The sequence below is a fragment of the Strix aluco genome, chromosome 1, assembly GCF_031877795.1.
Source record: "Strix aluco isolate bStrAlu1 chromosome 1, bStrAlu1.hap1, whole genome shotgun sequence".
Lineage (NCBI taxonomy): Eukaryota > Metazoa > Chordata > Aves > Strigiformes > Strigidae > Strix > Strix aluco.
In genome coordinates this window covers 15,081,954-15,107,760 of record NC_133931.1, presented here as the reverse complement: position 1 = coordinate 15,107,760, position 25,807 = coordinate 15,081,954, and the positions used below count along the sequence as shown (strand labels likewise).

Here is a 25,807-nt window from a genome sequence, read left to right as displayed (position 1 = left end):
TTAAATACTTTTAAAACCAACTCAACCTGGTGCAAAACTCTATGTGAGCATTAAAGAAGATACTTCACTTTAAGCTGTTCCTAATCAGCTAACGCCGTGATCAGATGTGCTGTTGGAGAGCCTGGTTTCCAGCCCCTGCTGCTCAGCACTACTTCTTGCTGAAGGCTCTGCCATACAGAAATACTGCTCCTCACCCAGTCCCAACAGCAGGAGCCAGGTGAATGAACCTCCCCCTGTTCAAGGAGTTGCAGCTGATGTGGAATATCGTGCTGCAGCGGGATGAGGAGAGGCTGCCCCGTGCAGTTGGACTGTCAGACCTCAGCAGAGCGGAGGGAAAACCTGCACGAGCAGCTGTGGTGGGTTGAGGCTGGTGACTTGAGCTAGCTCAGCTACTGTCACATCAGCGAGCCTGACGCTGCACCTTGGGTCACTGTGTCCCATGCCCACCACTCACCATTGCAACTGAACCAACCTGACTGAATTACACCAGTGGCTCCATAGGCCCTTTGCACCAATTTAAACAGATCAATCAGGCTCGGGGCAACTTCCCAAAAGACCTAAATTATGTAAGCAATACAGTGCAACCAAGAGGGGGAAAAAAAAAAGGGGGGGGGAAAAAGGAAATACTGGTACTGAACTCACCAGAGGATTGATTTACTCTATTCTCCAACTGGCCAAGATATTGCAAGAGAAAGGTTAGATACTTCTGAGGCACACATGTGTTTCAGCCTCTGTGCTTACCCCCTTGCAAAGACCATTAGGCAAATCCTGATCTCGCCCAGTCCTCTTCTGACCCCGTGTTCCTCCACATTCACCTGCCTTATTCCCTCAACTGCTGGTTTGGGCATTGTAGTGTGTTTAGTTCTCGCTTCCTGCATTGCAACAGATGACTAATCCTTCTCCTGTAAATTCACCCTTCCCTGGTGGCTGGTCAGCAGGTTGGGGTTTGCATACAGCACCCTGTGCCATGGGCAGGATGCAGAGCCTCTGGACCTCCCAAAACCAGCACAAAGGCAGCAGGGAGAGGGGAGGTTGTACGACCATGCTGCTGCAGTCAGGATCCAGGTTTTGCACTAGGGGAGGTAGATGCTTTGCCTGTGGGTAGAAGCAGTAGGTTCACCAAGGAAGTGCCTCTCCATAGGTGGTGTGCTAATTTCACCCCTGGCAAACAGCATTCATATAATACATCAAAGCTGGCTGCATTAATAGCAAACCAAGGGAAAGGATTTGCTGTACATGCTAGCTACTTTTCAAATGCAAATGTCTGTTTTAAATCAGATTAAGACAGAAGGAAGCCTAGAGAATGCCAATAATTAATACGTGATAAAGGAATAAACATCCAGGGCATCAAAAGGTAAAACGCAATCTCAAAGATGAAAGTAATCCATCTTCTCCATGCAGCTTGCTCTGCTACACGGAATAAGTGGGTGTGAGTCCCCATTCCCATTTCCATAGGTAGGTGGTGAGTGTAAACCCAAAGCAGCTGTTGAGGAAATAAGAAGAATCTTTAAGCTCAACTGGGGAAATGGAGAATCCCTGGACTGGGCTGGACTTGGCTAGGCTCAGCTTGGCACAGCTTGGCTCAGCTTGGCTCGGCTCTCCAGACTCCCCAGATTTTGTCAGCCATGCTACTGCAGAGAAGGGAGCCTTTAGCAGTCAGTTCTATTCATTGGCATGACCTTAGTCCCTTCAGGATGTGCATGTCTAGCTTCTGTGGCTTTAAACCCATGAGAAAGGTGGTGTTTGGGATCCCCACTGAGCCATGAGTGGACCTCAGAAATATTTTGTCCTGGTTCCCCTGCCTCCTTTTCCACACATGAAAAGCAGACCAACCTCTCCCCCTCTCCCATCGCTCCCCCAAACCTGCATGTTGAGTTACAGTTGCGGTTACAGGAGGACATATCTCATCTAACTTGAATCTTAAAACAAGAGAAATATGAAACTTGAGGGAAAATGTTACCAGACTCTATCCCCCCTTTCATATTTCTTACAATTCACACAGTTCTGGCATCGGACCCCTGGCAGTGCCCTGTGGTTTTACTCCCTTCTTCAGCTGATAATGAAATAGCAGCACTTATTCTGGCTTTATTAAGCTTGCATAAGGCACCAAACTGTAGCAGGCCTTGCATATCGATTGTATCAGGAGATAAGCAGGCCTGACTCACACACAGTCCATGCATGCGGGAAGTGAGCTTCTCTGAAGGCAGATAAACATCACTGTTAATGTTTGAAAGCTGCTGCTCAGCAGTGAGCTCCTCAGATAAGCCCTGGGGCTGCTGGTTTCCCTGACTGGTCTATGGATTTGGAGGGTACTTATCTCACCAAGTGGTTCTTTATTTTCAGTCCCAGATGCCAGAAGAGAAGCAGAACCTCTTTAGGAGTTGTGTTGCTGACTTAAATGTTCACAAAGTGTCCCCAGATCGGAACATAGGGCTTAAAAGTCAAATCATAGAATCACAGAATGGTTTGGGTTGGAAGGGACTTTCAGAGATCATCTAGTCCAAGCCCCTGCCATAGGAAGGGACATATTCCACTAGATCAGGTTGCTCTAAAGCTCAAAGCCCCATCCAACCTCACCTTGGACACTTCCAGGGATGATGCATCCACAACTTCTCTGGGCAACCTGTTTCAGTGTCTCACCACCCTCTTCATAAAAAAATTCTTCCTTATATCTAATCTAAATCTACCCTCTATTAGTTTAAAACCATTGCTCCTTGTCTTGTCACTACAGGCCCTGGTAAAAAGTCACTGTCTTTATTATAAGCCCCCTTTAAGTATTGAAAGGCCACAATAAGGCCTCCCTAGAGCCTTGTCTTCTCCAGGCTGAACAACCCCAACTCTTTCAGCCTGTCCTCACAGGAGAGGTGTTCCAGCCCTCTGACCATTTTTGTGGCCTCCTCTGGACCCGCTCCAACAGGTCCATGTCTTTCCTGTACTGGAGGCTGCAGAGCTGGACACAGCACTCGAGGGGGGGTCTTATGAGACCAGCGTAGAGGGGAAGCATCGTCTCCTGTGTCACCTCCTGGCCACATTTCTTATGCACCCCAGGATATGACTGGCTTTGGTGCACTTTGCCAGCTTGTAGTCATGGTAAATTATTAAACGGAACAGTAAGGATACTCTGGGCTCGTCTCTCCTGATTTATGATCATCTTCATAGGGACAAAACCCTCTCACTGGCCCTTGGAGGCCCAGGAGCACACGCTTAAACTGAAAAACTCATATGGTTCCCACAAGCCTCTTTCACATTTCTCTTTCTGATCTTCATTTAAACCCACGTTGGGTTGAAGGGAGCCCCAGGCTCAGCTACGGTGTGGACAGATGGACAGTGTGGGCAGGCGGCCCTTCCCACCTGACACGGCAGGGATGGAGGTTACTGCCTCCATTCCTAAATCTGTGCTCGCTGCTGGCAGAAGCAAAGGCAGTTCCAGTCATTCTGGGAGAAAAGCCTGCTGCAACCCAGAGTGGCCATGCTATCATAGAATCATTTAGGCTGGAAAAGACCTTTAAGATCAAGTCCAACTGTAAACCTAACACTGCCAAGTCCACAACTAAACCATGTCCCTAAGCACCACATCTACATGTCTTTTAAATACCTCCAACCGTGGAGACTCAACCACTTCTCTGGGAATCCTGTCCCAATGCTTAATAACCCTTTCAGTGAAGAAATTTTTCCTAATATCCAATCTAAACTTCACCTGGCACAACTTGAGGACATTTTCTCTCATCCTATCAGTTGTTATGTGAGAGAAGAGACCAACACCCACCTCACTACGACCTCCTTTCAGGTAGTTGTAGAGAGTTATAAGGTCTCTTCTGAGCCTCCTTTTCTGCAGACTAAACAACCCCAGTTCCCTCAGCCGCTCGTCATAAGACTTCTTCTCCAGACTCTTCATCAGCTTCGTTGCAGCACCTCAACATCTTTCTTGTAGTGAGGGGCCCAAAACTGAACACAGTATTCCCAGGTGCAGCCTCACCAGTGCTGAGTAGAGGGGGATGATCATTTCCCTGGTCCTGCTGGCCACACTATTTCTAACACAAGCCAGGATGCCATTGGCTTTCTTGGCCACCTGGGCACATTGCCAGCTCATGTTCATCCGGCTGTCGACCAACACCCCCAGGTTCTTTTCCACCAGGCAGCTTTCCAGCCACTCTTCCCCAAGCCTGTGGCATTGCATGGGGTTGTTGTGACCCAAGTGCATCATCACTCTCCTGCTGGCACCCATGCTTTCCTGCACTAGGTATATGTCACTGTTATCCTCCCTCTCTGTGCAACAGGAAAGTCTTACAGCACAGACTGGGCCTCTCACAGAGGTGGAAGGAGCGGGCTGCCGAAAGTGAGGTCTCTGGGCTTTACATTCAGTTCTGGAAATTCAGGAATCATTGCTAGCATAAAAATACAGAGAATCACAGAATGGTTGAGGTTGGAAGGGCCCTCTGGAGGGCATCTGATCCAACCCTCCTGCTCAAGCAGGGTCACCTAGAGATGATAAAATAAGAGAGACGTAGTCGGTGCCTGTGGTGGTTGGGTTCTTAACAACATGTAATGACAAAAATCTTGCCAACCCTCCCTGTCTGATACTCTCCCACCCAGCCAGTGGAATCAATCAGAGAGATCAAACGACAGCCAACCAGCCCTTGTCCAGCCCTTCCTCACCGTGGAGGACCCTGGCAAGTGTACAGATCCAGATGTGATGGTACCATCTGTGCTGTCCAAATTGCATGAAGAGAAGATGCCAGTGCCACCAGCAGCATTAATGTAACAGCACGTACATTACTGCCTTCCTGCCAGCACCTGTAAGTCTGCAGAGGCCATTGCATCAGCCAGCTGTGCCTGCAATCAGCAGCTGTCCTTCAGAAGACGGGCTGGGACAGTAGAGAGGACAGTCCTCTGGATCTTCTGAGCGAGGATGACGTATTCCCTCAACCAGTGGTTATTTAGGCTTGACCATACCCCTGTTGACAATATCAAAGCCTTCTGGCAGATTGCAGGCGTCAGCATGGACTCTGATCTTTGGCTGCTGCCCAGAGAAAATTATTAATCACTCCGACAAACACTATCATAAGCAAGTCTAAACAAGTAGTGCCCCAGCGCTCAGGGTTTCAGGTAATATCAAAGTTATGAAAGGTCTGAATTTCCATCTTGTCCTTGGGACCCCTACAGTTTGGTCATACTAATTAATGTAATCACTGTGACCAAATATTGTAGAAGTGCTTACCAGCCTCAGTCAAGGGGATGTCTGAGATGGAAATTACCCAGGGGGGGTGTTGAAGCAGACACTGCTTCTAAGACCTGCATATAGTTACTTTATATATGAACCACACGAGGGTCACATCCTCAAAAGACGTAGGTGATTACCATGCGCTGGACTAGATTACACACAAACCTTTACCTGTGTATGTGTGGCAGAAAGTGACCTTTTGAGACATATTGCAAATTTGCCCTTGATTTCAACAGGACTAAAATCCCACTCGGGCAAATCCCACCAAGGGATGGGCTGCTGTAAGGACCAGCCAAGCCCCCTCCCTGGTGGCCTTGCCATTGAAGCCTGTTTGGTTTCACAAGACATTCTAGTCTTAAAAAACAGCATTTATCAATTTTAATTCTATTAAGGAAGTAGGGCTTTCAGTGGTGAAAGAAACCAGCAGATTCTGGGACATTTGGGATTTGACTTCACAAGCAATTCACTTTTGCTGTGTTTTTCTGTGATTTTCACAACCAGGGGGAGCAAGCTGAGTTTCACAACATTTTAGGTTCTGGTTAGGCTTCTATCACAGACAAAGGTGATATTTGCAGGTTGAAGTACAGCCCTTATTTACCTTCGTGGCACATCTCCCAGCAACTTCAACTAGGGAAGAGTTTTATCCTCAATGTCTTTCACTGGCGGGGGTTTTGTTCCCATGGTCAAATCGATAACCTTCCCGTCCACCTCCGTCCCTGTGGCCTGATGTTGGGCAGCATCCTTGCTTTTCTGTGGCCACGACAGCTTTGCTCCCTCTCATAAACAACCGCTTGCTTCGGGTTGATTTCTGCCCTAAACAATATTTCTTCTTATAACTTCATTTTTATTTATTGTCTACAACTCTTGATTAGATGCCATCTCCTAGCAACTGGTGTATTTTTGTCCCTAGTCTGCTAACTTTCAGTGCTTGGATGTTGCTCTCTGTTCATTTTGCTGTCTCAGACAGAAAAGAAAATGCTAGTTTCCAAATGCCTAGTGGTATTTACATTTGCTTGTTAAATTTCTAAACAGTCAAGTCAGTTAAGCAGCTAACTTTATATCCACCTGTGTGTTGTCTTTACAGATGTGCTCCAGAGAAACAAAAATACAGAGTGTAGTCCTCCTGTTTGGTGCATCTTAGAAGAGAGAGACATGGGACAGGAGCTGCCTCGGTGGGGCACCCCACTTGAGATGTTTTGGGATGGGGCTCTTCTCACTGTGCAAACCCTTGACATTTCTTGACATGTCAAACATCAAGAACTGTGCTTAATACCTCTGCAGACTAAACTATGTGTGTCCTCCCAGCAAGCCATGGCAAAAGCATGTGATGAATCTCAAGAGGAGGACAGGGCTGCGTTATGCCCACAGTAAACCCACACAGCAGCAGGTGCCTGTTCTGTAAAATGGGTCCAGAAAAAACCTTTTAAACCATTAAAAAAGAGCTATTTCTTTTTGGCTGTTCAGCTCAGATTCTGCAACATGATTTTCAAACTTGTGTGTGGAGAGGTATTTGCAGCTTTTATCTTTGTAGGTAGCACCACAGGAGCTCAGCATACTGTAAAGAAGGGCTCATGCATCAAACGAGGTATCTCATCTGAAATTTTCAAAATTATTAGGGACTTGTCTATGAATTTGGCTTCAAGGAGCATTAGCAAGTAGGGTTCATCTCACATAAATCTAGTAAACCACAATACTTATCTGAGCTTCCTCTGATGGTCAACAGAGGGAAACAGCAGCTTTTAGGGTGTGCTTTGTCACTGTAGCTCCCTTTTTTAGGCTGGGATGGAGAATCCCCAAGTAAAGCCCATAAACAGACATTGCAGATCTTTACTGCTGGTCAGGTGGATCCCACTAAAACAATGGGTCAGAATCCATCCTTAGATTCACAATTTCTTGTTCTCAAAGCTGTGTTACTTTTCTATCCATGCAAACTTGACTTTAGCTATTTTTTCTGTTTGCGATGGTTATAAATTGAATTTACATGTAATAAAAGATGCTGTCCACGAGCATAAAAGAACACCTGATGATTCATGACTTTTATTTCGGTAACTTCTCACTTCCAGAATATCTATTTGACAAACTGTGAATCATATATATTGGTTTGGATGGATATACTTAGCTCTGATTTGAACAGCGAGATGTAAATAATCAGTTAATTAAATGAAAATTTTCTCTGTGAATTACTGCCTCCCCTCTCTCCCCTTTCCCCTCCCTTCCTTCTGCTTTAACTTACCACTGTTCAAAGGCATGATCCTGTCACCTGACAACCTGAAATCATGACACACACTTATTCCAGCAGCAGCATTTCATTCAGGACCATTGGCAGGTATGAAGATTGGAAGCTGCCCATGACTTCCTGCAAAAACAACATGGTACCAGGACTAGTTACAAGCAATGGGGCATTTAATTTTACATCTCTGCTAAAAAAAGTACTTCCTGCCCCAAGCTTCAGCTGTGCTAGCTCAGAGAGGACACTTGCGACATTCTTTAATACCACTTTGTTTTCCTGCACAAGCCCCTGCAAGGTACCGGCCAAAGCTCTGCTTTGACAGATGAGCTTGAAAGGGCAGATTTGCATCCTGCTAATTCTAAAATTCATAAAATATCTGTGTAAGGAAGGATGTGTGTGAGTGATCCCCTGACAGCTGAGTGCAACTGTAGATAGCTGTGATCACCCGATGAGAACATGAATTTTGTCTGGTCTTGCTGAGCTGGTTGGGTCTTGCCTGCTACATGCAATGGTCTCATTAACACCTACTGACAGATGTTTTCCTCTTGGTTTGGCCAGAGGTGCCTGCTTGTCAATAGGCAATGCTGAGTGGAGACGGGTGTCAGCTTTTGGCAATTTTATGCAGTTTGGCTCCAGAAGGATTAAACTCTGCTCATAACACAAAGTAAGGTAACTGTTGTGAATGCAGATGGGAGATCAGTTGTGCAGTTATGTGTAGCAGTATTAGGTTAAAAAATTCTGTGCACCAAGGCTTTGTAAAAGAGGGTATTTGTCATTTTTCGTAGAGCAGAAGCAGTCAAGGCAGTAGATTGCTTCTGTGCATCCTTTCTCCTCACTTCCCCATTACCCCAGACAGAGCAGTGCTTGCACGCAGAAAGCAAGGAGCTCCTCTCTAGAAAGCAAAGTCTGGCATGGGCTTTTAGATGGCCTGACTGTTCCACCTGTGCAGCCCACTCTCCCGTTGTGGGACCCCCTGTTCCTTGCCTCAGTTTACCCTTATTTACAAAGAGAGCGCTGTGGTACCAGTCTCCTGCATTCAAGCCTATCGAGCTGGGTTATTTCAGAAAGATGAAGGGCTTTAAAATACAGACTTTGTCTAGATGCAAACTGTACCATGCTGCTGTATGTCTTGGAATAATATACAGGCATTTAATAATTCACATGAATGATTTCTTCCTGCGCCAGAATCCAGGTCTTTTACTGATACACCTTGGCAGCGTTCCCTTGATCTTGATGCACCAGTCAAGGATTTGGTTTCAAACAGCTGAAGGCTGAAGGTGATATCCCTGAACTAAATTGGAGAAGCATGAATAAATGTCTCACATGTCTATGGCTCTACCACTTTTTAATGTTCCATCTCCCTAGGATTTACCTTTGTACTCATAAATGCTGTGACATTCTTGAAGACTAAACCAAGCTGCCAGGAAGATATGATGTGCCACAACTTCCCCAAATTCCTCTCTCTTCTCCCAAAAGGTAGATTTTTTGGCCACATTTTTCCTGTTGTAAACCTTAAGCCATAGAGCCAGTGGCACAAAATGGTCATAGCTTAGAAGCAAGTGTGTCTGCACCTAGTCTGCTGGCTGCAGATGCTCCCAGCATCTTTTCATTTACTGGCACGGATGTGTCCATGCCCTCCTCATGGACTGGTGCTACACCACATGAGGCTTGTTCAGAAAAAGGAAGGGGATTAAAAAAAGTGAGCAAAGTGGGCCATGAGAGGCAGGAGTGAGCTGGTACCAAATGTGATGAAGAGGAAGAGCTGGGACCAGGCTGTGAGGGGCAGGGAATGTGTTGATGGAAAGACAGAAGGGAGAGCCAGTGAGACAGACAAGGAGTCACAGGAATGGCAAATGATCTTTGCAGCAGCAATCTGAATGGACATGTGCCAGGAAAGATTTCATTTGTCAGGGGAGGAAGGAAGGATGTTGCGGTGAGACGTGAGATGATGTGAAGTTTAGCTGTGTGGATGGAGGGGAAAGGCTGTATCTCGGCTACTGTATGAAGGAAGAGTCTGGAAGTCTTTGGCATAGCCTGGAAGTAATTGAGGGATGCCCTGTGGCCTCCGTTATGCACAAGGTCAGATTAGATAATCACAGTGGTCCCTTCTGAGTTTAGCATCTATAAATCTGTGAAATAGGAGCTTTAAACCACAATGAACGGCTGAGTCCTTGGAGCATCACATTGAAAGCCCTGAGTATCCTGAGATATTGGCCTTTAATACTGGGATTTGGGGGGTATAGGAAATCTATTTCAGGAGATCTTTTTTTTTTTTTTAAGGTTTATTTCATCTACCTGGTTTTACAGGCAAAGTCTATCAGAAAAACCCTAATAAAATATTTAAAGCCATCTAAATATCCCTAAAAGAGTCTTTTCATAGCATGTGTTGCATAAACAGGCTGGATGCTGCTGGGGTGTGATATACAGACATCATCGCTTTGATAGTTTCATAGATTTCACAGCCAGAAGGCACCACCATGGTGGTTTCCTCTGCCCTCCTGCATAATGCAGACCATGGAGCTTCGCCCAGTAATTCCCACATCGATACATGAGCTACATCATGTAGAAAGACATCCATGCTTAATTTAAAGATCTTTTTGGGTGATGGAGAACCTACCATATCCCATGTCAGCTCCTCCAGTGGTTAATTACAAGGCCATTAAGGAGAAAAATGTGCCTCGTTTTCAACTTTTTTTTTTTTTTTGTACCTCCAGCCTTCCTGGTTTATATGCCTTTGTCTGCTAGATTAAGTAATCCTCTGATACTGCATTCCTCCTCCATGTATAGATACTTACAGATCTTGATCAATTCATCTCTTATACTCCTCTGATAATATAAATGGATTGTGCCCCTTTGGGTCATTGTAAGATATGCTTTCAATCAGTCTTATAGCACTTCTCCCAACCTTTCTCAGTTTTTCAACATGATTTTTAAGTGTTGACAGCTGAACTGGACTATTTTTGTCTTATTAATGTCAGGTATAGAGCTAATACATTTCCCCTACCACTCAATATTCCCATTTATACATCCTAGGGTCCTATTAGCCCCTTTAGCAAGAGCATCACATGTTGAACTTCCACTCAATTGTTTATCCATCATGACCTCTAAAGTAAACAGCCAAGAACAACTTCTTGAATATTCCCTCTATAAAAACTCCCATGGGATCACTCTTCATTTGCAACTCCTCTTCAGAGACCTGCCATTTAACTGCCTCATAATCCATTTAAAATGTGCCGTATTGATTTTTTACAGTGCTACCATTCAAAACAAAACAAATGGCAGAACATAACCCCCAGAATCACTCAGATACTTCCCAAGTACATAGTTCCATGGAGATGCATGCCCGCATTTTCTATTTCACCACGTTGTAACCCAGGCAGCTCTGTGCCTTGGCCAGGAGCATGTGAAAGTGCAGCAACCCCAACTCCTGTTTCTGGTGAAGGTCTGCTGCTTTTCCCAGTCTATAATGGGAAGCAAAGGAAATTGGGGCAAAAGGATCAGCCATGAGCTCCAGAACAACCAGAGAGGGTAAAAGTGGTTTAAAGCTAACACTTTCAGAGGCGGTAGAGCTGTTATTTTTGTGCTTGATACCAATGCCTCTTCTTGTTGGCTTTCAGGGAATATTTTGAGACAATATCCTACACTCAGGGGGTCCCAAACTGGCCTGTGGAGAAGTAGCAGTCTGAAAATCCCATATAAATGCCCTGCTGCTTGTGCTTGAAACCACACTGCTTTTAGAGTGGTTTTAATTTAAGTTTAACAGGGAAGGGTGTGTGACTGGTGACCCAAGAGAAACGCTGAAGGATGAGGGTGGTCCTTGGTCCAATGTGTTTGGATAATATTCCAATCTTGGTTTTCCTGTTGGTTGACATGTCCCTCATGGGATTAGCAGAACACTGTCCAAAAGGTCCATATTTTGGGATTAAGAGGCAGCCTGTTATGGGACTAATAACACAGAGAAAGAGGGGAAGTATGAAGAAAGGCTAATTTCCCTACCGAGTCTTATACAACTCAGGGGAGTGGAGGCGGGGGGTAGGAGAAGGACTCCTTCCCTGGAGTAAAACAAGCAGCAGTTGTCACCAGGTGGAATCAGGCAGTGGGGGCCCCAGGCTCCCGCAATTCCTCATATTTCTGACAGAGTTTTACCTCCCAAGAACTGCCAAAATGAGGCTGAGTCTGAGACACGAGGGACATGTACAAAACCAGTTAGCATAACAGTATCTTCCATGCTCAAAGTTAAAGCTTAAACAAAGGCAGAAATAACCATGCATTTTCCCCAAAGTACTAAAATTTCTTGCTGTAATGATGACAGGCAGGGGCTTATCTGGCTTTCCTGCATGTGGGAGCATTTTCGTTGTGCAAATGCTTGCAGCTGCACTTTTCATGTGGGGCAACTTCTGCAGCTAAATAAAATTGTTAAAATGAGTTAATCAGCTTAGTACAATGGTTCCCAATATTTTCCATAAAACAATTTGCCTCCCACATAGTCTGTGTCTCCGTCCCATTTCGCAGCATGGAGGAGAGCCGATGCGCCCCTCGGGCTGAGCATCCGGCGCTCAGCACCGACCACGCTCTCCCATCTCGTCCTGGAAAGTGCCAGAGCAGAGTGTTCAAGCTGAGACTTAAGATGTGCCCTGGAGTGCTTCATTTCTCTGCAGTAGAACTCCCCAGTGAAGGAAAAGCATTTTTCCTAATCACCCTACAGCTTTTGGTGGAGGCTGGAGATGACCACACACACCCTCTCCGCCTGCCCTTTGCAATGGATGGCTGAAGCTCTCAAGGCTTTGGCCAGCTGGCTATAAAATGTTGCCTCTCTCTAGCTTGTAAGTGGGCTCAAAATATTCTTTTTTGTTTCTTATTTAACTCCCTTATTCCGAGGCTTTTCTCCATCTAGCCCTAATACCCTGATGGTGCCCAGTAAGGACCAGATGAAAGACTGGAAGCTGGAGGTGGGCTGAAGTGTGATCCTCACTGACCCTAAAGGGTGCTACCTGTTTTGTGTTCTTTGTCTCACTAGTTGCTGCTATTTATGCTGTATAGCACAGGCATTGGACTCTCAATAAGCGTGGTGATTTGGGGTGAGAAGCTGGGCCCGGTCCCTGCTGTCACCCTGGCTCTGCCTCTGTGCCTGGACCAGTTGCGGCAGTGGACGTGTCCCAGTTTCTCATCTGACAACCTGATGTATTGACTTAAATGAGTCTGTAATTACTCATAGCTACATAGTAGTAGGTTTCTACCTCAAAGAGGTAGAAAAAGAAGAGCTAAATTCAGTTGCAGCTGAAATGTACAATAACGATAATTAACACAATTAACTCTTTGCTTCCCGTTCAGGTCTTACCTGCAGAAAAATTGGACTGAAAGAGATTTTGGTAGTTAACTTGGTCCATCCTCCTGCCCTACCACAGGGTCAGGACTGCTGATGGATGTTTGTCAAAGCTGTTCTCCATCTCTTTAAGCAGTCGCTACTGCTTCAGCATCCCTGTTCCTAGAAAGCTTTTCCTAGTGTCCGGTGTGCATCCTTCTTGCTGCCATTTCAGCCTGTCACTCAAACACAGAGATGAAGAAGAGGTTAATCCCCACGTTGCACTAGAATAAACCTGTAGCAATTTGTCCTCTGCTTTATCTCCTCCTAAGGCCAGTGCCTTGGTGCCATTTAGTTAAAGAAAAACTGTTTCACTTGGAAGTGTGTTTCTCATGTGCAGTAATTCAGTTTATTTCCCACATGATGTTAATGACAATAGAAGGCAAGAAATCACATCAGGTGCAGAAAAGCAAGGAGAAGGCAATGACAAGACAGTGACATGAATGAGACAAAGGAATGCACAAAAGAGGAATAAACCTCAGACAAACTGAGTCCGGGCTGATACAACACCTCACCCGTGAAAGTGTCACGCCATGCACTGAGACTCTGACAGATCGTCGCCTGGGTGCAGTGAGAGCGGAACGTCAGATAAGCGTGAACTGCGGACAGCACATCTTGTCTCCCAAATAAAATGCTTCTTTTGTACCAAGATGCCTGGTCTGTTCAAATCAATCCCACTTGCAACACAATCTTCTTGGAAGACTTACTTCTCTGTTGAGTTTCAAGGTTTAATAGTGACAGGTAAATGAAGTTTTCATTTTACAGATAAGGAGGTGGGATATGAAGAGACGACGTGAAGGAACGTGTTCTTCAACATACAGTGGGTCAACAGTGGAATTGGGAATATTCCTTGTGTTTCTAGGGTTGTACTTAATTCACTGGACTCCATGATGGACTATGGGCATTTGCTCACATCACCAGGCTTTGCTCAAATGAGCACAGATCTGCTCATTTAATAAGGTCTCAGTTCAGGAATCCAATTTTTGGACCTGGCATTGGAGCCCAAGGGTCCAAGCAGCATGACCTGGTCCTGTAACCCGCGATAGCTGTGCAGGGCAAGGTAAGCTCTGATGGACCCATGGATGTACAGGGATATAACATAAGATCATGCAAGTTGAATCAAGGACTAATTGTCAGCAGAAGGAAAACAACCAAAAACCAAATTACACACTGGTTGCTCCACTGATGGCTTCTGAGTAACAAACTGTGAATGAAGAAACTGCAACCCCATCGCTGAGATTTATAGCACAAACCCCATACGAGCACACATGGAAGCTCCTTGTTCCACAGCATTGGTAGCTATTTTCTCTGTCTCCAGGGAGGAGTATTTCATTATGATGGTAGCTGCTGTTTCATTATAAAGCAGATCTTATTTAGGTGGCATATTGTTTATAATGGAAATCATCTTAGTGTGCAGCACCCAGAGTAGTAATAATATGGTGCCACTATAAACCCTGTGGAGACCCTGATGGCGAAAAGGATATGTGATATCGAAACTGTTTTCTTTACTTGTATGATTCTTCTAATTTCCTCCAGCCCAAGATGTAACGTGCACAAATCTGTACGAAAACTGAACTTTCCCTGCTAACATATTCTTCTCACTGACAAAGTTTTTGGAGTAGAAAGCTGCTTAAAGATATAAACGGAATTCAGTAAATTGCAGCCCCATCATGAGATGTTACAATAAAAAACATGATTTGTGGTTTTTTTTAGATGACAATTTATCTTGACTTTGTCAGTTATACTCCACACTATATAATTTAATTCTATTATTTTCTATTAAGCCCAATATTTTGTGTTTGACCAAAACATGTCATCAGTCTCTACCTTACAAATGCGAGAACATTTAGAATTATGGCTGAAAAGAAAAAAACACACATATATGGGAGAACATAGTATCATGCTGGAATTTCAGCATTAGTTTTTCTGAAAACTATCTCATCCACTGACTTTTAAATTACTCTCATGCCATAAATGCTGAGAATAAATGGGGGGTGGGATGGGCGTGAAATGCCATGCACCATAAACAGTCTAGTACCTGCTCCTTTTGTGGCTTGGTCCCCTTAGAAGATGCTTCACTGCTTACAAGGGCATCCCCCAAGTTGTGAGAAATAAAGGCAATGAAAGCAGAATACTTCTTTGTAGTGCGCAGTGTCTGCTAGCAGTCGCTTCGCACTAAATCTGGGCTAAATTGAGCTGAGTCAGCGCAGTCGGTCTGGATTTACACTCAAACCCTACTGAGCAGAACACAGACCTTTGCTCGGTTAACACCTTCTGTTACATCTACAAATATGTTGCGTTTACGTAGCACCTGCACCCTGTACAGCAAACCGCTGCACAGACCTGAAGTACCACAGCTGGGGAAGGAGATGTGTCGGTGGGTGAAAAGCTCTGCCCACCTTCAGGTGCTGGAAACCCCCTGAATGAGACCTGTCAGAGTGTCAGGTGTGAGTGGTTTCTGGTAAAAACCTCTGACATTTTTTTTCTCCTGTTCATGCAATGTATAAAGCCCTGACCTTGTTTAAATCAAACAAAATACTTTTACTGTATAATAAAAATTCCATGTTTTAATACATCGCCATGCACAAATGAAGTCAAACAATGCAGAGTACAAAATTGTCAAATATACAAAATGATAAAGCAGATATCCAAAGCTTCCAGAGATCATGCCCAAAGATACCAAAAATTTGATGTTGATTTCAATTTCATCATTTAAAAGAATTTCTCCCTCCCACCTGGGTTTTATTTTTTGTTGATTTTTGAAAACAGAAGGAATTAAAGAGTAAATATAAAAATTGTAGGGTGGAATTAACAGTGATGGCCACTTTGTATACTAAAAATTAGATTGCATGATAATTTCTGTTTGGGAAAAAAAGCACTGCTGTACAGATGAACACCTTGGATGCCTGGGGAAATGCAGTGTACATCAAACAAAAAGGCACACTTTTGTCTTATGCCACCTCATTTGGCTCCGTCTTAAAAGAGTTCAGCCATAGATGGACTGGGAGTAACAGTGTGTCGCTTTTTAACCGTTAGAGTGCTAGCATTTTCCTAGATTTTCAACCAAGTTAACATTAAAAGGAGATCAGTGACTTAGAGTATTTCCTTAGTGAATGTAAACCAGAACTGACTCCAAAGGCAGGTAGACCAGACACAACTTGCTGGCTTCAGGAGACTGTTTTGACCACACAGCACAGCCACGGGCTTGCACTCAGCCCTTCTGCAAGCAGCTCTCCTGCATCAGGCCACCAGATCTCCCAGGACCTTGATCCCAGCCTCCCTCTTGCTCCCTGCAGCTCATGTCCATCATCAGCTGCCGGCGCTGACGTGCAAGCGCAGCCTGGCATCCGATTCTGTCCATGGGCTACTGATTTGGGGGCAACCTTTGGAGACAACTCAGGCGTGACTATAATTCCAGCTGTCAGTTATCTGCTCTCCCCAAAGTCAGGTTCAACCAACCTTAAATTCAACTCCCCAAAAGAGAGGAGTCCAATTTTAGAGCCCCCTTTGCTTGTTTACACTATGCAGAGCCAGGCAGGCATTACTCCTATCTCACCCCCACTTGTGAAAAAGAAATAATAATTGTGAGGCAGATCCAGATAGCTACAGTTCCTACAAGAAACTGAAAGCAAAGCCCAGCATGTCCATGCCACTTTCAGATTCTGCAATAACTGTGAGAAAGTTCAAAATATGCCTCTTAGGCTTGCCAAGCAGGTTAGTGCAAAGCAAAGGAGTCTTCTCCTCAGAGCACACAGCCTCTCTGGGGAAATGCTGGGCATTCCCATTGCCAGAGCATTGCCCCGTGCAGTTCATCTGTATTTTAGGGGAAGCCCAGCAGACAGCAGTAACCCTAGCTGATGCCCTGAAACACAGGGTCCGATTCTGCAAGGTAATGTGTCTCCTGCAGCGGCTTCAAGAGAGTGCTCAGCACAGCCCAGGACACAGGGCTTCACTGGCAGGTTAGCCCAGCACAGCCCCAGCCCTCTCCTCAGTCAGTGGTGTTGGACTCAGGGGAGGAAGGCTGAGATCTGGGTCTCACGATGAGATGCTTTGCATAGGCTGGAAGCTCATGTCCCTGTGTGCTTTCTCTGTTGCCACTTAATCTCTTTTCTACCTTTCTCAGAAGAAAAGTAGAGAAGGAGCCTCTTGCATACAAGGGCTGCAGATGAAGTGGTAAGAGGACTCCAAACATTTCTTTATCTGGACTGGTCTTGAGACCAGAGCCTGGATCAGTAGGGAAAACCTGTCCAGGTGTAAAACCATGCTCTCAATAAAAAAATAAAACAAACAAGTCCCCATAGCACCTGATGGGGCAGATTGTGGGTTTTCTTCCTCCTCTGCACAGCTTCTTATTGCTTACATGCAGTTTTGCTGCAATATTGATCTCTCTGCTTTAAAAAAACCCTGTGTATCGCTATATAATTTGGTGACTTCTGATATTAAATAGATGATTTCAAGGCAAGTGCTTAATAGAAGTAACGTGATTAGAGATGTAACAGCTACAGAGGAATTTTTTTTTTCTGAAAAAGTATTTAAATATATTTGGAATTAAAATCAGAAAAGAGCTTTTCATTTCATTGTCAGACTAAGCCTGGAAGTGTTGTAATAGTGCTGGCAACCCTGCTTGTACGGCAGAAGCAGATGTTAGTTATACGGTCACCTGCAAGATCAGCTGCTTCTCCGTCCAGCCCGACCCCAGACATGCCTGTTAAGGACCGCTCTCCTCCAGAGGTGCAAGGTGTCTCGGCAGCGTGAGGACACTCGTTAAGCCATCACATTCTGAAGCCAGTGACTCTGCAGAATTTATTTGACAGGCGGCTGGCTTGTACTGATGTTTTTTAAACAATAAATCTAGACCAAACTCATTTTCTTAGGATTTCACACTGGATTAGAGCAAGAATCCCCAAAGATCTTTATCTTCTTAGCTATGGCCGTAGCTAGCTCCCTTCTCGTTTCAGCTTGATGTCGATTCAATACCAATTTACAGTAAGTATTGCTTTTATAGTTTCTCTTTTTTGCGTGAACTGTTTACTCTTTAAACCATACAGCCTAGTTCGTGCTGCTCCCCACTGCCCAGTGAAGCCCAGTAGAAGGTGGCTCCGACAGTTCACACTCGCCTCGCACCTATTGACAGTGATTTTGTGAAACCTGAATCAGACACTGAGGGCTCCTTTGCTTGTTTCTAACGTACAACATTCAAACCAGGCAATGGTAATAGGGCCCAATCTTGCAAAAACCCACTGCTGGGAGCAGCTGTCATTACTCTGGATAGTCCCACTGAAGTCATTTCATTTCTAGGGTTTATTAACCGCCTCTGATGGGGCTCGTCATGATAGCAGGAACAGTTTGCTGTCTTTGAAGCAAGGAACTCGTGTACTATGTTCAGCTGCACAGCAATACAATATAACTCTCAATCAGCACCGCAGCTTCTCTGCCAGTTGTTGAAGGCAGGAAAATGTGTTTCTTGCCAGCAAGATGCTACCTCCTTACTTAAGAGGCAAACCAGAGCTGTCATTCCTCACTTGGACTACACATCCACTTGGCCCCATCATTTGAGTGCAGCATTGTGCCAGGCTGTCATTAATAAAAGTCAACAGACTTTCTCTATATGTCCAAGGGTTTTTGTTGTCCTTTCTAGTCCAGTTCTCTGCCTTTAATTATGTGCAGAACAACCTTACAACTGCGAGCAGACCTACCGATGCTCATACCAAATGCTAGCAAGTATAGCTCTGTTCATATAAGCTGTTTAAATTAAGACTATTCTGTGTGAAAAAATGGATATAGGTTGCCATGCCTTGCTGTAATATTGGAAACTTTAAGATATTTTTAATTCAGAAGTTTATATCTGATGATCTAGTCTAATCCTTGCATAACACACACCTAATAACCTCATCCAGTAATTGCCGCACTGAGCCTGGATTTCAGTTTGAGGTAGAGCTTATTGACTTAGAAAAATACTCTGCATACATTTAAAGACTTTATGTGATGGAGAACATGCCAGGTAACTAAGTAAGTTGTCTCCACAGGTAATTATCCTCCCTGTCGAGCATTTGCACTTAATTTCTAGCCTGAAATCAGTTTCCAACCAGTAGAGCACATCATTCCCTTTTCTACTAAATAAAAGAGGTACCTGCCTTCAGACAGCACTTCCCTGCCCAGGTAGAAGATTGTGATTGCAGACAGAGATCAAGTCACCTCTTTAAATTGCCTCTGATAAATTAATAGCTTCAGCTTCATTAGTCTGACACTATAATAAGACCTGTTTTCCTGCCCTTGAATGACACTGGGAACTCTTGAAAATAATATTTCCAGGTTGTTGATACCCTTTTTGGAAGACAGGCAGTAACCAAACAAACTGGAACAGCATCACTATTGCGAGGTCCTACACCCCAGCTGGCAGAAACATCTCCAGGGCTGATGGTGAACGTATTATTTATCACACCTTCACAGCCGCTGTATTATTCCAGACATACTCTCCATGCCTCTAAGTCGGACTTAGTGCCTTGTCTCCTGGATTTCTGACTTTGCTGTCCTCCAGGTTACCTTCTACCACTGACCTGCTCCGTATCATTATTTACCATGCCCCTGTTTTTGTCATCTCTGGCTGTTGCCAACAGTAATTTTCTCTTTCCCTGGGAGAAATATTGAAAATAGAGCATACTTTGGGAGGAGCTCATTAGAAATAGTCTCGCTGATGATAATTTCATATTTGCAGCTATTTTTTGTGATCTAGCCTGTAATCAGTTTTAATCCACTTAATATGGGCGATATTGATTTTGTGTTGTGCTATTTTGTTCTTTATCAGAATCAAAGGATCTATAGGAGGCTAAGTATAGTATGCCAGCAGTTTCTTTTATCAACAAGCCTTTGATATCACAAAAAATGATAGCAAGTTTATTCGCCAGGATACATTTCTATAAAAATCATTTAGAGGGTTTTGTCAATTTTTAATTGCTTTAATGACTGTGCCGTATCAACCCTTCCATGATTTTGCCTAAGACTTACAGGAAGCTAATGAGCCTATAGTTTTCTGGGTCAAATCACTCATTCTTTTGAATTATTTGGTTTCTGGTGTCATTTGAAGCTTCTTTTATGTTTTCCAGTTCTGAGGAGTCCTAGGCAAGTTTTCCTTCACTTTTGGATTCAGTTAATGGTTCTACAAATTTAAAAATATGTTTGGATAGTTGCTGCTTAATATTAACCGTAATTATTGATGGAGTAGGAGGAATTACATTTTAATGTGCAATCTGACTCCCTCCTACTGCTTTCAAATACAAAACAAGAATATTTGTTGGTTTTTGCATGTACTGTGAGTAATCACTGTGCTGTGCTTGTCTAACATCACTTGGCTTTGCTAGGATGGTGTTTATTAGGATATATGTAAAGCCTTTGGTCTAACCAGCCCTAACCTATTGGCCACTGACTTCCCATACATTTCTTGGCTTCCCTCATCAAACATCTACTTTTCTTACTCGCTGATTTATCCTCATGAGCCTGCCTAATCACGTTGGTGGGGTTTTTTGCACTCCAGATAATTTCTGAATTTTACTATAGGAGGTTGCAGGTGTTGCTGGTAGTACTTTCTCCTTCACTCATCAATTTTAATTATACCAGAGGATCTTTTCTTTTTAAATTAAAATCTTATTGACCACAGTCTATATATACCAGGGTCAATTGCAGCACAGTCCTGCAGCCAGACGTTCAAGGAGACTCTGATGGCAGAGATGTTAATTGTTAAAAGGGGACCAATGTGAAAGATGCAGGGTTCTCCTTTGCTTGCCTGAGAAAATTTTCAATAACTGAGATCTTGTGGCTTTGTGGTGGGTGGAGGGAGGTTAGTTTTAGTGATGACAAAAAACCACCCCAGGTCTGGCTCCATGGCTGGCACTAATCAGCACATCTCCAGAGACTTTGATGGAGTAGTGCCAATGTAAGTCTGTCGGGGGTCTGGCCTGGGGTCTTCTGAAAATTCAGGGCAGAACAAAACCAGAATTTTGTCATTTTTAATGGTCTGATGTCCTCAATGATGCTGTAGCTGCTGTCGAATGATAACACTTATCCTAAGGAACAGAAAGGGAGGGATGAACCCACCGGTACAGCATCGCCATGCAGCTGGGTGCACAAAACCAAAGAGGTTTTTCAAACTGCCCTCCTGGAAGGCTGCATTTCCCTTAACAGAATTAATGGTGGGTGTTCAGGCACAGAAAGCCATGCAGATGAAAAAAACCAAAGAAACAGCACAAAGGATGCTTTCAGCTGCAGTGTGTTTTCTGGGGTGACCAGTTCCTTCAGGTTTCTAGTGCAGGACTTCTCATGGTTTGAAGCACTTGGGATGGGTGACTCTCTGTCAGTGTTTCGCAGTGGGGTCTGATGCTGCAACCTTTTTCAACACAAAGAAACCAGGCGAGCGTGGCAGCAGGGAGAGGCACTGGGCACGGGAGGAAGGCTGCAGGGTCTGCACGCGGGGAACAGTGTCCTGATCGCAATACTGTTTTGTTTCAGAGATAATATCTAGTGAACAATGTAACGGCAGCACTGGCCTTTGCAAATTTATCTATCTTCACAGAGCTGATAATTGCTGTTTTATGAAAATAGCATTAGTCTCCCACTCTTTTGCACCGAACTAATGGCTCTGAGTGTATTTAAATTCACTTCCTTTGCCGGAATAACTTATTCGCTCCCTTTCATGTTGACTTGGTCTTTGGCACTCTCGACATCAATGATTTATTGACTAGAGATAAAGAATTCTTTCCCCTGAACTGCTCCTGCGACCCAGGCAAAAGCGGATGTGTCTGCTATTAATAAGGTGTTCAGCATAAAAAATGCAATAGACTTGATTGTCTGCACTCAATAGCCTTTCCGAGAACACAGTACCTGCCCCCATTCATAACAACAAAAATCTCTCCCACATGTTTATTTATATTAAAAAGTTTTCAGAAGAATATGCTGGAATCCAGATAGTTGTTCAGGAGATGTAGAACAATTTCATAAATATCCCTGAGGAAGCATGGCCTACTTTGGGAGAATAACAGTGATTAAAAAATCCAAACACAATGAATAGTTAAATACAAGCCAAAAAGTACAGTTATTTCCGTATGGCTCTGGCAGACAGTTACACACGTGAGAAGTGTCACGGGGCTCAGGGGAACTATGCTTGCAGTTATCCACATGCACAGGCTGGCTATAGGTTGGAGACCTACACCAGCTTCAAAGGAGATTTGTCCGATAGGCACCTACAGCAGACTTCTCACCGAGTCTGGCTACACAAGGGTCTGGACTTGATTTTCACATTTCTCAGGGCCTGTAACTGCTTTTCTAGGTCACCGTAGCTCAAATCCTGGGAAGCTTTTAAAACAAACTGTTTTAACAGGAGAAGTGCACACATCTAAATTCATGCCCATATACTGGAAGATGTTCAAAACTAACACTGATACAAAAAATGCTTCTAGTGGCTCTCTGCCTAACTCAACTTCTTCTCGTACGCCCTTTTAACACTCTCTGATAAACTCTTCTTTTATCATTCAAATTATTCCAGATTGTTTCACTGGGTAGTAAAATAAGAGAATTCCTACTGCAGAAGTATAGCATTCTCCTTCTTTTTAAAATAACTTATATCAAAGTGGGTTTTTTTTAATTGCTGTACCAACATGAACTTGATGTCAGTTGCCAGAATGTATTTTTAAAACCTGTAGCAGAAAGAACTGTAAAATTTGCTGAAGCTTACAGTGGACCTGTGCCATGTGCATGGACGGGTCTCTTGGTATCAGATTCCAACCTGCAACCTTATGAAAAGCTCTAAAAAGTGCAAATGTTGCCATTGGCAAAGATTCTTATGTCTTAAGGAGAATTTTTACACCAATTAATTTAAAATTAGAGACCAGGATTTTCAGGAAGAGAATGTAGAAGCTTACTGCTTTGTAATTCTTGGGAGCTCCATTTGAGAACCCATGGAAAGACCCAAACCATTAGAAATCACTAGTGACTTCTGAAAATCTTGGTCATCAGTAAAAATAATACGCTTTTGGATGGAAGTATCCAACATGCTGAATTTGAGATGGGTGGAAAGCTGAAACCTAAGTCCATATGCACCTGAAAAAAATTAAGCCCTAAAGATATTTATCTGTTTGTTGTATGGGCACCCTCAGTGGCTGACCTTCCATTCTCTAGCAATGAACTGTACAATAGTTTTTAAGAGTTATAACACAGGAGCTTCCTCTAAAAGGTCCCTTTGACTTGATGTAGCTGCACATTCTCTCCATTACTGCACCTTCACGCCAGTATGATGTCTCACCCACAGTTTGGCATATATGCTAACAGCGACCCTATAGTACCTATCAGACTGGAGAGAGTGATAATCTATAAATACACAAAAAAGCTACCTTTGATTTTAAAGAAAGAAGGAACAAATAGGTACGTCCCCTCAGTATGTTGATGGCATCAGTTCATTATAAAGAGTGTGTCAAGAAGGTCCTGATGTGAGGGATAGACACTAATTCCACTGAGTCCCCATGGAAGAAACAGTACCACAGCCAGCTGTGATACAACCAGTGATGAGGCCAGCCATTCAGAGACTGAATAAAAAACAATGTTCAGATTGAATGCAACAGTCTTGAGCCTGCTACAGTATATTGAAAGGCTTATTGGAACCATTTGCTTATTCCCAGTTCCTACCAAAATACTGTTTTGGATAGAAAGTGGAAAAAGTTAATAAAGAAGTCTGCCCTCTCCAAAGGGAGTGTCTTGCTCCTTAGAAGTATAGTCTTACACTTTACCTTGTTCAGAGAGTTTGGTTTGGACTACAATTCCCCAGCCCTGCCCAAAACATAAATGGTGGCCAGCATAAAGAACCTGAATTCTTCCAGTATATTCTGGTTTTACCGTAGACCAAACCCAGGGTCACACACATCTTTGAGAAAGGCTCTCTCCCTTGCCTCTCCCTCGCCAAGTAAGAAAACACATTGGCACACTAGAAACAAGAACCTCTGATATTTGGTGGATGAGAGGGAGAGCAGACACAGTGTCCTACAGCTCATTCAACCTACCCTGTGACAGCTACCTCTGTGACAGCTGTTCTCTAAGTCTCGATAAAAGAAGTCACACCTCTGGCACGTGCAAATCTATCTACACAATCTACTGTGAATTGGTGAAGGTATGCTAGCAGTGGACTTCAGCGTGGATGCAGTCTCAGCACAAATACTGAAACGTATCCTCAATATTTTAAAAAAAGACCATTATATATATATGGACTGTGCTAGTTCTGCGTAGAAAGCACATATGAAGTGCCAATATTGTTTAACAGAATACCATTAGACTGCAAAACTAACATATACAAGACGTTTACATTCCTATCGGGGTTTAATATTGTGAACATATCCACTGAGATCGGAGAATTGCTGTAAGTTTTTCCTAAAACATCATGCCATCTGCATACATAATAAAAGAATCCAGTAGTTGCCATGCTAAAACAGGACTTCTAGTGAAGGGCATAGACAGTCCCCTAAAGGGAACTCAAAAGTTATGCACAGTGATGAAAACTGGAAGAAATTTTCCAGCTAAAGGTCTGTCAATGACCATTTTCAACAAATTAGCACTGGATATTATGCACCACATTTTTACTCCACAGCAAACCAGGTCTTCCCAGAATGCATCATCTTGAGTGTCTGAGTTTACTTCGTCTTCAATCCTCCATGGTCACCTTCTGGCAGTGCCATTTATTATGCTTTTTTCATGAAGGAAAGTTCACTTTCATATCAAGTGGCAGGACAGCAGCTTCAGAGGCCAGAAATGTTTATGGAGAGCTCTCTGCTGGGGCTGTAAGAAACAAAAGAGAAGACCAAAACCAGTCAGTGAGTGCAGAACAGCACAAAGGAAATACTATGTATTTCAACTAAAATAAAAAAAGCCATGTTTGAGCTGATTAAATGTACTTCTCCTGTAAAGACAAATGACTCCTAGAGTATATATTGTGACCCTGGTACTTTTTGAATCAGCTTCACTCATCAACCAAAAAACTCAGTGCTTAATCAATTCCTTAGATAAATATAAAGCCCAGACCAGCAATCATCTGCATGATTTAACAAATCCTGCTTGAATTTTATTGCCTCACATGAAAGCACTCCTTCCTCTTCCTCTAGTCTGAGTCCCAGAGAACAGGCTCTTCTGTTTGTTTGGGCTTGCATTAACTGCTGAAGGCTTGATAACCAAATGCTGGAAAGGCTCCACCAAATGTCAAAGTAGGGGCTGATGTTCCCTCAGCATTTCTGCTGGCCAGGATGGAAAGAGTTGGCCATTGCTGCATAGGAGATGTGAAAACAGCTCACCCACTTCCTTCCCAGCTTCAAATCCCGTAAGATAATTAGGGGGTTGTACAGAGTTTCTCTTTCTCTCTTAAAAGCAGTAAAGCACACTCAATTTTGGTGGCTGCTATTCTCTGCCTGAAAGCCCTTGCAAAGCTGTAAGGTGATCACACCACAAAGGAGGAATATACGGAGGTTACTTGTAACCTCCCCTCTAACCTAACACTTCTTTGAGATGCACAGCAAAAGCACGAGAGGTAACGGACATAAGATGCAACAAGAGAGATTCCAGTTAGATAAAAGGAAGAAAATTTTTCCTAGTGAGAGTGGTCAAATTTTGGAACAAGTTACCTGACCAGGTTGTGTGATCTCCACCTACAGAGGTATCTGCAACTCAACCAGACAAGGCCCTGAACAACTTAATTTGGCCCTGCTTTTGAGCACAGTTGAGTGGAACAGTCTCCAGAGATCTCCCCCAGCCTGAATTATGTTATGATTATACATTTTCTGATGGGGATTTGTGCTCCCCATTCTGCCTTTCTGAACAGGAGACCAGTGCCCATGCAGGACTGCTCACACTGAAGCGCATTCAGTCATCTATTCAGTATGTAGCCATGAAAATGCATGTAAACCCATCACAGGCTTCTGCTAGCCTTTGGAGCCAAGGAGCCATGCAGAGGCAAGTTCACTGTGTTATT

The 25,807-nt window shown here is 43.8% G+C and overlaps 1 protein-coding gene across 2 annotated transcripts in view; it reads right to left on the bottom strand.

Annotated features, from left to right (window-relative positions):
- Positions 1-15,352: 15,352 nt before the first annotated feature.
- The window catches only part of SAMD12 (sterile alpha motif domain containing 12), a 176,453-nt gene continuing 165,998 nt past the window's right edge, over positions 15,353-25,807 (bottom strand). For both annotated transcript variants that reach the window (XM_074850858.1, XM_074850936.1), the window contains one exon: positions 15,353-24,624. In XM_074850858.1, coding sequence (XP_074706959.1) covers positions 24,602-24,624 — 23 coding nt within the window. In that variant the 3' untranslated portion in view covers positions 15,353-24,601. The remainder of the gene's footprint in view (positions 24,625-25,807) is intronic.